Genomic DNA, 12,275 nt, shown 5'->3' with positions numbered 1-12,275 from the left:
TGAACCAGCTACTTTAATTATTCTCCAAGCTAGAGAGTTTTTGCTTCTGGGCTTGGAGAGGCTTTTAATTCTGAATCTATAAAGTAGTTATTGCAGCATAGTACATGGGCAAAACATAAAGTCCTCAAAGACTGCTGTAAATAAGAAAAAGACCTTACATATACCAGTTACGTGTCTCATTTCCAGACACTGAACTCTGTTTTGATCTTCGATTCAAAAGCCAAATAAAAAAATCCTTGCCAAAATTTTAATTAAAAATTACAGATAAGGCGAGCATTAAGAAGGAAGCCTTGAGATGAAAGGAAATTCAGAGATTAGGTTGGTACCACTGTAATACAGTTTGTGATGTTCTCCATGGGAGAAAAATCTTTTATTTCCTCACAATTCCATGCTGTACTTCTGAAAAATAGGGAGTTGAGGGAAATAGGGTGGTGATGACATCTTGGAGTTCACCGTGGGACATGCAGACCACTGAAGGGAAAGGTTTGCTCTAAAACTCTTGGAAATAAAGAGAGGAATGCAGAGGAATTTCATAATGCAATATACTCCCACCTCCTGCTGGTCTAGCAATCCACTTCATGTTTCCTCAGCACAATCTCTGCGACAGCTAAGGCGCTCCTTAAACTTCTGGACATCAGTCAACTGCTAGTCTTACTCATTATTGCATTTTTTTTATCTTGAATTAAATTTTTCTCTCCTTCTGCTATAAAGATAGTTTCTGTGAATTAGCTGTGCAGTCTTGGGTCTTTAATTTTTGTGGGGATGTGTGTTTTTTATGGAAGTTGCAACACAGCCACAGGTTGCTTAGGCAAAAAGCTTGTGAATAGCAGAGGTAAAGTGGCATTACGTGGTTGCTTGCACTGTCAGTAGGTAGCCCTGTTACCTGTAAAACTTGTTTGTGTTTATCTTTGGAAATCAGATACCCCTAGCAGGTGAACTGGGAAAGGCTATTAAGACCAGTTAACACTGAACAACTTAATGCATTTGTTTTGTAAGAGTAGGCACGTATGCAGACCTGGAAAAAGGTGGTCAGCTGGCCACGGCTAAAACTTGAGTACAGTGAGGCTTAGTTGCCCCTGGTGAAGAGACTGGGAAGCAGAGTTTGAAAGGTGTGGGCAGAAACATCTCGGCTAGTGTTTATGTTTGAGATGCTGTGTTTATCTGTGCTAAAGGGATTTAATCCTTTCAAGGCTTCGCTGATATCTGAGATGTATGATACAGGGTTGTTATTTTCAGCAACCTTTAGCAACCAACAATTAAATCATCTGGAGCAGCAGAAGCTAGAAGCAGACCAAAATGGTCTGTGGAAAAAGAATTATGTATCTTTTGAGGGTGGAGTTTTGGGCATTCTTATTTAACTTTGTATTCTTTTTTCACCATTTGACCTCATAAGACCACTGAGGCTTAGGGAAACAATAGAGGAAAATCAAAATTCTATTTTGTCCTTGGGCAATGGCAAGGTTCTGTTCAGCTACCTGCGGTCTTCTCTTCCTCCTTAGTGTGCCCAACCATCCATCTTCTCATGCTGAATGTTGTCATGCTCTTGAAACAGAGAAGGCATTCTGTACTTTGTTTTTAAAAACCATTGCAAAGTTTCTGTGACCTGGTATCATAACTGATACTTGATTTTGACATCCTTTTTACTTTGGTTTGGTATCAAAAGCAGCAATATGTTTTATGTCAACATTAGCTGACTGGAGAAGTCGCCTAGTCTGTATTTGCCAAAGTGGTAGTCTGCTTTTGATTTTGTACTCTATTCTGCACATTTTTTGAGCATAAACCATTAAATCTACAGGTGAGATGGAGCTGTGATATATTGTTTTTCTATTCAGTCTTGCTTGTCTCTCTTCTCTACTCTTATTAGCCTAGACATGTCTGAGTTTATCTTCAGTAAATTAGGTTCTTTTCTGCTGCCCTGGTATATTTTCAGCCAGACTTACCTGGCAGTACATTTATCAGCACCTTTCACTAACAGCAATGGTGGCAAACTTCTGAAAGAAACTTAAGATTGTGTTGAGGGTTTTTTTTTTATCCTGAAACCTTTTTTAAAAAGTAGATATTTACAGCAGCCACACTCTACTCTTTGGAGTCTTTTGGTTTAAGAATTTGGGCAAATGAGAAGAAACGATAGAAGTTCTTTGATTAAAACTAGGGAGTCTGATGTGTTTAGAGCAGTCAGGGCAAGTTAGTCATTATTTTTATCTAGGCATATTTCTTGCTGTGTGACTGTCTGAAATGACCTGACTGACAAAAATTGTGAAAAGAGGCTTGACTGGCTTTTTTCTGTTTTCAGGCCTCAGAATTTTTGAAACTTAGGAATGTGAATTCCGCACCCCGCCCCCTCCCCCCATCACAGTAATGGATTATGGCATACAAATAAGTATGCACTGAGCAAAACAACTAGCATTGATCTAAGTTAACTTAGGCTTCTGAAGTTCAGTCATGGTAAACTCTAGTTTAGGGTCTCCCCTGGTATTTTTAAGAACCAGCAATTAAATCCTTTGTGGCGTGTGAATCTGCAGATATGCTCCAAGGAAGAAGGAGGATTAAGCTTAATGAGTCTTAGATACAGTAGGTAGATTTATAAACACCTTCTGGGAAAACTGCCCCAGCTAAAGTTGTTCAACAACTTAAATGTCTCTTGAGGGACTCATCCTGATTTAAGTGACTAATAGTAGTGCATAAAGTAGGAGGAGTTGGGGCGCTGTATTATACCAGTGCCCTCATTTGATTTCACAGGCTAGACCAAGACTGTCACACTTGTCCTCACAGGTACCAAAAGCAACCCGGTTATGAACATCATTGTTTAAAACACCAGGTCAGCAAATCTTGAGAGGATAGTACTGAAGCATGATAGTGAACATTGAGATGCAGCACAGAAGACCAGTGATCAGGACAGTAGGTTATTTCATGATGTTTGACTTTTAGAAGGTACTGGCCAAAGTTGTCTTGATGTTCCCTGGCCTTCTGTTGATTCCCAGCTCTGATTAAGTAGCTCTTTGTCATCACTCCTATTTAGATTGTTTCCTTGTGACTAACAAGAAGTGACTAACTTGTGTTTCTGTTTTTCAGGAAAGAGTAATTAACCATGCAGCTGGCAGCCACGGGGTGTCAGGAATATTCATGAAATACGACATCAGCTCACTTATGGTGACGGTGACAGAAGAACACATGCCTTTTTGGCAGTTCTTAGTGAGGCTCTGTGGCATTATTGGGGGAATTTTTTCAACGACAGGTAACAGTGCTTAACTCCTATTAGACAGTGGTTATGTTATGGATAAATTACAGGGGAGTTCTGAAGCTCTAGCAGATTTAAGACAAAGTACTCATTTGTGTGCACTGAAACATGCAGTGAAAGCTACTATTTTTTGGTGTCCCAGTTTGGCATTTCAGCTGTTCTGAGGGCCTGTTGTTTCCTTTTTGGTAGCTATAGCATAATTTATTTACTTCTGGAAGAGCAAGAACATGGATATATAGATAAATACATACATACACACACTGACTTCTAATATTCTATGTATTTTCTATAGTTGGGATCCAGTGCTAAATCAGTGCCGAAAATTGAGATAAGAATTCCGTCTGAAGTAATGGGGAGGATTTTCCTTGTGCAACTTGGCAATGTACTGCAGGATTTGCTCCTTCAAATAAAACAGTTGAAAAGGCAGGATTCACTTATTAGTCAAGACATAATAGGATATTTTGATTAGAAGATATTTCTTCTCTTGACTTTCATTTGAAGGGGGAATAGTAAAGGGACCTTGAACTAAGCTCTCTTTCAAAGTAGGTATTTCTGTCCCGCAGAATGTATTTTCACTTAGGAAAGCTGGACAGAGGAAATGACATTTGCTTGGATAGCTTGGGTTTTGCCTTTACTGATGTTTTTCACAATGTTAGAATTTCCCCTGCCCTTGATGGTTCCCTTTTTATGTTAATTTCTCAGTGTTCAACACACCCGTTTACTGCACTGTATCCTGTTTAAGTATTGTGTGGAGTTTTGTTGCAATACTTGCATAAGTACTACAGTTTTACTACTTGTGACAATTGAAATCTCGTTTGACACTGCAGGAATTTTACATGGCTTTGGAAGATTTGTAGCAGAAGTTATTTTTTGCCGTTTCAGACTGGGCTCTCACAGATCCACATCGGTAAGAAAAGCTTTCTCCAAGTATTAAATGAGTGGTACAGCTCCCTAAGGATGGATGAGCAGGATGACTTTGGGACTGAGTCCCAGCAGAATTTAAGATGTTGGCAATAAACCCTCCACTTGACATGCATATGAGCAGAGATTTAACGGCTTTTAAAATTAGGTGGAAACTTTAACACGTAAGGAAGCGAGGTGTTCTCTAAGAAGCTGAATTATTGAAACTGTGTCTCATAAAGATGTCTCTGCTACATTCCCTCCATCGTTTTTGCTGTATTATTTTCACATTGCTACAAAGATGACATGTTTTCCCAGGCCTCCTCAGTCTCCCTCACATATTCTTCTTCTGCGTGGCCTGCTGGCCGAAGAAGCAGCGCTGGGTTCGCAGGGGTTCCGTGTTGCTCCTGATGGGCTCACCTGCTGCTGCCAAGCAGCGTGAAAGAGCTGAGCAGTCTTTGCCTTTCCCTTCACTGGGCATCAATAGACTTGCTCCTCTAGCAACTGCTTGATTTGATTTTACTTTCATTTCTGCCATTTAAGCCTGTAGGTAGCCTTTGAGATTTCTGCCTTTCTCTCAAATTTGGTTGAAGTTTGCCAGCTGGCAAGGTTACGTGAGTGGGGAGAGAGTTGGAAAGGGAAGCAGGTTTGTCTGGTTTTTGTTTGGGACAGCAGGCAGAAGGCATACAAGAAATGCAGAAGAATAAAGAAATATACGTTGGGGGGAAGATTCTGTTTCTGGACAAGCCATTAATAACGCTTTGGTTTTGTTTGACTAGGTCCCACTTCCTGATGGCCACACAAGCAACCACTTACCTCTAATTACAGACAATAATACGCATTAGACTCCTGAAAAAACTTTCTTCCTGCTGGACACAGAAGACATTTTTATAATAAAGAAAACATTGTGCAATATGCTGAGACAGTGCTGATGGGCAGCAAAATACGAAGCCTTTACAAAAACAAACCAGAACAAGGCCCCAGAAAACAACAACAAAACAATTTGTGTACTTTTTTTGTCTGTGTACACGTGGAGTCACAGGAAGTTGTGAGACCAGTGAGGTGGACCATCTGCTGGAGATTAAAGAGGCGTTGCTGCCAATACAGTATTCATGATCGAGCTGAATGTCGTTGTGATGACTGACATCGACCTCTGGAACATCTTGGTGACCTTGGCTCTGTGCCCAGGAAGGGTCCGAGGAGAGCAGAGCACACGTGGGACGTGTGGAAGGGCTGGGCAGCAGGTGAAGGGCAGTGCCAGAGCTGGGGTTTGGGGTTTCTAGTTCTTTTGTGATGGTGGGGCTGGGGGCTAAGATGCTGTTCTTACAGCTGGGGAGCGATCCCAGAAAATCCTGAAGAAGAGGGAGACAGGAGAGAACTCAGGGAGTAACGTGCAGCCCAAGCCATAACTTTGGTCTTCGCCGCTGCCTTTCCGTAGTCCCACCGTTCCTTGCTGGAAGAAACATGATGCGGAGCAGGGGAGAACCTCTGTGTTTCCACACAGCCGCTTCACAGCAGTGAGAATCCCTTCTGGTGTGGATGTGGAAGTGCCCAAGGATGCTGAGAATGGGCTCCAGTGTGCACAGTCTTTTTGAGCTGGAATAATGACTTGCCTTTTGAACAAGGCACTTGACTGTAGTTTTGGTAATAAGGCAAGACTCCCTAGCAAAAGATCAGGAAATCTCTTCGTACTCCTTGGTAAAGAAATTGCTTTGATGCAACCTTTGTTGTACCCCTGCTGCTGGTGTGCAAGCCATGGTCTGTAAATCCTGGAGATGGGGAGGAGAAAGAGCAAGAAGCTGCCTTGCTTGGCTCAGCAAAAACTGCAGAAATACGGAATTCAGTGCAGCCTGGGCAGGGAGCGATGGAGTTGGTAGTAGGTGACTTCAGGGAATCTGAATCATTTTGCTGCAGACAGATGATGAGAAGGGATCTGCAGAGTTAATCCTTATTGTTCATGAAGGTTTTTGTAAAAGAAATAAAGAGAGCAATATCAGTTTTATATTGTAAATATGCTACTAAGAATGAATGCTACTAATGCAGATGGTGCTTTGAGAAGTAAAACATCCTCTTACACCTGTGGTTAAACAGTTGTCCCACCAGGGTAAAAAATTAATAATATGATTCCTTCTCAGCAAAACTGATTTAATAATATATTAGGAGATGATGCTGACCCTGGCCTCACTCACCATGGAATGAATATTATAATTGAGAGGACTAACTATGGAAAAATAAAAATCTCTGTGGCATTGTCAGATTTTGCTGACTTCTGTTAATGTACTTCAGAGGACACTTGGGTCTTGGTGATGAGCACAGCGTAAATAATATAGCTGAATTGCTATGCAAAGCAAAGGGCTTCCTAAACTGAGAAATCATATGAAATAGTAAACAAAGTATGGGAAACGAGGCAAGAATTTTGTTCAGCTGTTGAGAAAGACAGAAGTTCAAGGAAGCCAGGTCCTTGGGGTTGACAGCCAGGTTTGGGGTGTTCTCTTTTGTGGGTTTTTTAACGCTAATTAAAACTCAAGCAGCTTTGAGAAACTCTTGTCCTTGGTAAGTAAGTAAATCAAAAGCTGTAAATTTTTGGTTCCTGTTTCTCTTTGTCGTTTCCCTCTGAGGTTTCTTCCCTACTCTTACTCGGACTGATTCTGCTTTGGGCTTTCTCCTGACACTTGTTTCTTATCTGCCTGGAACAGACTGTACTGGTGGGAGATACTGATCTCAGTTGACTTTCTGTACCAGAATTTCAATGTTATTTTCTATTCTCACATAAAAGAGCCAAGTGGCTTGGAGTGTCTTAAATCCTGCGTGGTGTGTTCGTGTTGTTCTGTCTAGAGCAAAGCTTGTGTGATGGCTGCTTGCTAATGGAACAAAAAATTGGGATTGACTTCCAGCTGTGAGATGCTGCATTGTGGAGCGGATCCAGGCTGAGCTGCAGGCGTGTTGCTGTGCTGGTTGGTTGGTACAGCTGTTTTTGCTGTGGGTTTTTTTGTTGTTTTGCTGTTTTTACTGTGTTGCTGTGCTGGTTGATTGGTACAGCTCGTACCACTGCAGCCTTGTACCACCTGTATTTACCTTGAGCAGCGTCTGCAAGGCTGTTCCAGAAAAGAAAGTTTTTTATTGCAGTGATATTTTTTTGGTCGTGTTTGTTTGTGTTGTGGACAGGAAGCGAGAGTGTGGTATGGAATAATGAAAGGAGTGGGTGCGCTCTCACAGGGTGCAAGTTGTGTCAGCAGGAGCCCTGTCGCCTTGACTCCCCGTGGGAACTGGAGTGCTGTGCCAGACGTGGCTGTCCCCACGTCCCTTGAGCTGCATCCCGTGTCACGGAAAGCCAGCGCAACCGCGAGAGGTGGGGATGGGGTGGGAGCAGGTAATTACTCAAGTAATCTTAGTTCTAGGGTTCAGGAGGAAACGCTGGTCTGGGTTTTTAGCAGAACAGAGCACCTTTGGCCCAGTCACCTGTGAGCCAGAATTGCACAAGAACTTGCTGTAAAATCTCCAAGTTAAGATGACACACTTCACTTCTGTGGTTCTGGGTGTATTTTGCAAAATATTTCTAATTAGGGAAAGAAAAAGGCGAGGATGGAGTTCCGTCAGGGCGCTTGCTTGCTCTGTGGTGCAGCAGAGGGGACGAGATGTCCGGGCAGGGGAGGCCTGTTCTGTGCGGGCTGCAGCAGCCGAGCAGCAGGAAAACTGCAGGTGTGCTCACACCACAGCTGGGAGAGAGAGTTATAGGGGGGGGAATTGATCACGAGCTGACATAAGGAGTTAATTGATGTAACTGATAATAGTGCTGTCTCCTAGCTGAGTGATGTGCTGTGGCGGGTGCAGGGGAACTGTCCGTGGGAGTTGGGCTGTGATGGATCCTGCTGTACGCCGTGGCTCCTGTCTTTGTGCTGCCTGTTGCTCCATCGTTGTCACCACCTCCTCTGCTGTGGATATTGGCGCCTGGAGCACGACACACCAAGAGAAGAGAGTGAAATGGGTGTGCGAATGGAAATTTCCATACTTCAGGCTTTCGTTCTTCCCCCCCTGACTTTTCTAGCAGATGTTTGGGGCTCTTTCTGGCAGGAAAGTGAGGAAGAAAGGCCTGTGTTTCTGAAGCAGGAGGGGGGCTGGGTCAAGCAATGTAGCAGACTTTTCTTTAAAAAAGCAAAACCAAGCTGCTCTTCCTTTCCCTGAAACTCTCATCGTAGAGATAGGTAATTTGAGTTTGAAAGAAGATTCATCTCTCTGCATCCCCAGAGCAGCGCGGTGGGGACCGGCGCTGTGGGGCAGTGCCCAGCCTTTCCATGTGGCTGCCGCCTCTGCCCTGGGTGCCTGTTGGTGCCCGTGGGGTGCCCCACGGTGGGACGGGGGACACGCTGTGCCGGTGGAGTCGGTCCTGCCCACAGCTGGGCAAGGACTCTCCCTCCTCGGCCTCGCTCTGCCCGAGGTCCTCTTAAGCTTTTCAGGGACTGATGTGACAAACTGAGCCCTAAGCAGTTGGCATAGTTGCTTAGGAACGGTCAGAGGCAGGATGTTTATCTGGTGTAAATGCAGCTGTGATTAACTGTACAGACAAAGCCAAGGCCGGGGGGCAGCGGTTGCCCCGTCATTTTGGTGTTGAGTTCTGCGTGAGCAGCTCCAGCACTGAGGACGTCTCGTACAACGTGTTCCTGGTGCCACCTGAAGCAGGAGGGATGTGATTGCCCTGGTCACATCTCCGGTGGCACTGATGACACTCAAACTCCCTGCTCTGTTTCTTCAGAGGTAACCAAGCACCGCAGCTTTTTTTTTTTTTAATTATTATTTTCTGGGAAGATGGGCAATGAGAACAGCTTGTTTGGGGATACTTGCAAAGACCTCCATCTGTTTTTAAAAGGCACCCCAGAAGGTGGGGTTGTTGGAGGATACATCTGCTAGACACATCACTTGCATTGCTGCTTAGTTGCGAAGTTACTTCTTGTAAAGATACTTTTTTTTCTACCAACTCAGTTAATGCAAATCACGTCCAGTATTTGGCCTTGGCAGTGGTCTGGTGTTCAGATAAAGTATTCTTGCCTGCATATATATTTAACATACAGCAAATGCTTCAACAAGCCTTAAGGAACTCTGCCTGCGATGCCCAGGCAAAGGTTTGGTGTTGTAGGTCTGGCCTGTGCTGGCCTGCGTTTCAGCTGGTTTGGTTAAAATGGTATGAAGTGTTTCATCTTTTCCTTCTGCCATGGCTTGATGTGCTTTCCAAAGCATTTCTGGTTGCTGCTGGCCCGGCATCAAGGCAGTGTCACTTTTTCCTGTCTTCCAGAAGAGTTTTCTGAGAGTTGGTCCATAAATTCCTTAAAGCAGAGACCCTTGAGGCTGGGTGGTGCAGTGTGCTTTCTCGGGGGGCAGAGCCAAAGGCACGCTTCTACAAACATGAGCTTCTCCCTGGCATCGACATAACAGAATTCAAGCAAAATCTCATGGTGTCTTGTTTGTTTTGTTCTGTGCGTATGAATAGAAATGTTCACTCACAGGACCAGCAGCTTGAGGTGTGGAAGGCAGCTGGCCAGACCGGGCTGGGTTCAGGAGGACCCTGGTGTGCTGTGTGGGCGAGAGGCGGCTGCAAACAGGTGCCAGGTGGGCCCAGGGTGAGCAGAGCTGGGCCAGGTGCTGTGCCCGTGTCTCTGCAGCACCGCGGGCTGGAGGTGTCACAGCGTGCCCCTCTGCGCGAGGGCACTGCACCCCCCTGCTGTTCCTGGGGAGCCCCACGGGTGGGCTGGCCCCACGGGCAGCCTGCAGCCTCCACGCAGGACCCTCGCCATGGGCAAAGCAAGTGGCTGCGTGTTGCTGGGCTGTGGGAAGACGCTGTCCCGTGGCACGAGGGTCTGCAAGAGCTGCTGCTGAGCCGCGGAGCTCCTGCCTTCGTCCTCCCCGGCACAGAGCGATGTGTCCTCTGAAACCAGGACACTGGAATTTCTGTCCTTCAGCAGTGATGGGGGAACTGAGCAGCCACCCAATTCTGTGCTTTGCTCTGCTGATGTCTTGGAGACACCTGTGTGGAAGGGCAATGGTGCTGGTCAAAGCTGACATGGCCAAAGTCCAAAGGGCTTTTAAACTAAAAAGCAAAGTTCATCCAGGATAAAACCTTTGGCTGCATAAAAGTAGGTAGGTGAGGTGGAGCAGAACTAAAAATGATTCCCTGTCTGTGGGCCCTTGTCTCCAGGCCTGGATGCAGGCAAGCGGGTGTTTTTCTGATGTCCCTCAGGAAAGGACTGTCCCTGCTCCTCTCCAGGGCCAAGGCCACTGACATCCTCTCAGCAGGAGCCTCCCCCTGCGCCCCTCTGTGCACCCCCTGCGCCCACCATGCGCCCCCTCTGCCGCTCCGTGCCCCCTCTGCCGCGGGCTCCTTGCAGGGAGAGTTGCACCAGGGAGTGACGTCTTGGAGCTGCCCAGCCTGGGCACCCGTGTGCAGGGAGCTTGTGGGAGCCGGGCTGCATGGGCCTTCTTGCAATGGCAGGCACTGAATATTGGCTTTTAAAAGTTATTACTATTTTTATTCCTCCCCACCTCCAGCAATGGGGATTTCAGACACTTCCATCAGCACTCATTGCTCTGCACCTGCTACTTCTGACCCCTGCAGAGCCCAGGTGTTTCTTTCCCTTTCTGGGTTCAGCTGCAATAGCTGTAAAACCAGGGAACTGGTTTTTGTTGCTTTCCCTTGCAAGCTTTCCCATAATTACAAATAACAAGGTGGGAGCATGTTTTGCCACGAGATTTTCCGATTTTCCAGTCGCAGAGTGCTGAGCACATATTACTCTTTGGAGGAGAAAAAAAATTGGAGGGGAGGTGAGTTTTGACAGATGGATAATACTTGAAAATTACCATTTTCTGAAGCTTAATGACCCGGCTGATAGTTATTAGAAGCCAGTATGGATGACAGTGGCATTTAACCGAGCACGGCTGCCGCGCAGGGCCGGGCAGCCTTGGCCTCGGGCTCCCGCCCGTTAGGGGCTGCTGTTGCTCTGGTGCGGCCGGGAGCGCGGGCCCCAGTGGGAGCGTCTCTTTAAAGTTTAGAAATTAGCTTTTCAAATGTTTGAACTTCGGAGTAACAGGAAATCCGTGAAACCTTTACTTGTGCGCGTGCAATCTAACAGCAGCCTTTGAGTTCTGCCTCAAGCTGGCAGCATCAGGCTGATGGAATGAGCCATGGCCCGGGCAGCCTGTGGAGGCAGGCGGAGAGGCGCAATGTCGGCCTTGGTGTGGCCGGAGTGGAGGGGCTTCTGGGCTGCCAGCAGCTCCCAGGGCGCCTGGCTGCGCTGAAGAAGGGGTTGGCCCCATTGCATGGATGGTTTCCCTGCAGAAGGAGCCCTGGTGGCTTGTCCCAAAGTCTGAGGTGGCCTCCCTCAGTCCTGGGAGATGAACCACGGGTGCAAATGGAGCGCCTGTGGATGTAGCTCAGCGGAACGCTGTCAGAGCAGTGGCTTCACAACGACAGAATTCATGGGAGTTTTATATGGGCGTTCATCAGGAAATGCTGATGATAATGTAAAGTAATCACTAGTGCATAAAACTGGCTTCCCCGTACATCTGCAGAGGGTTCAGTGGCGTTTTCCTGGCTGGTGTGCACAGACGTGCTGCACAAGGGGCTGGTGGGCAGGAGGAGCTCATCTCCCAGCATGTCCCAGCTCAGTGCACCTCTCTGGGAGGAAGGTGTCAGGGGGACAGATGCTGCCAGAAGTAGCTGTTTTTGGCTGCCCAGTGTCTTGCCAGCCCCCAGAAACCCCATTGCACCAGGGAGGATGGCTGGGCTTGACATTCCTGAGCCTTCCATGGCCTTTACTGAGGAAAACTGACCAGGTTTTTCCCCTTTTCAGGCTGCTGTGGACTTGGTCAGTGAGCAGGAGCGAGTGAGGGGAGCCGAGCCGCACTGGGGGTGACCACGGGGGAGCTGCCACTGTGTCTGCCGGCAGCTTTGCCACTGCAAACCAGCCCAGCCTCTGCTCTTCCAAGGGTGAGCAGCTCTGCAAGGAGCTCTGCAGCTTTAGAAAATCTATCTATCTATCTATCCATCTATCTATCTATACATTTAATGTGACCTCTACTGGTAACAGTGCGAAGCTGAGATACCCGAGCCTCAGCTTTAGCTCAGTTGGTTTAGAATCCAAATGGCAAA

At 46.5% G+C, this 12,275-nt stretch overlaps 1 protein-coding gene across 8 annotated transcripts in view; it reads left to right on the top strand.

The window, feature by feature from the left end:
- The window catches only part of ERGIC2 (ERGIC and golgi 2), a 37,323-nt gene that overhangs the window by 21,523 nt on the left and 3,525 nt on the right, over nucleotides 1-12,275 (top strand). For 6 of the 8 annotated variants that reach the window (XM_021300947.2, XM_005498105.4, XM_065049023.1 and 3 more), the window contains 3 exons: nucleotides 3,073-3,235; nucleotides 4,066-4,145; nucleotides 4,918-6,940. In XM_021300947.2, the coding sequence (XP_021156622.1) occupies nucleotides 3,073-3,235; nucleotides 4,066-4,145; nucleotides 4,918-4,983 (309 nt within the window). In that variant the 3' untranslated portion in view covers nucleotides 4,984-6,940. Of the gene's footprint in view, nucleotides 1-3,072; nucleotides 3,236-4,065; nucleotides 4,146-4,917; nucleotides 6,941-11,976; nucleotides 12,114-12,275 lie in introns of those variants that run through there. The other 2 variants (XR_010469616.1, XR_010469617.1) reach the window with 1 other exon arrangement.

This window comes from Columba livia, chromosome 1 (assembly GCF_036013475.1).
Source record: "Columba livia isolate bColLiv1 breed racing homer chromosome 1, bColLiv1.pat.W.v2, whole genome shotgun sequence".
Lineage (NCBI taxonomy): Eukaryota > Metazoa > Chordata > Aves > Columbiformes > Columbidae > Columba > Columba livia.
This window is presented reverse-complemented; position numbering and strand designations above follow the sequence as displayed.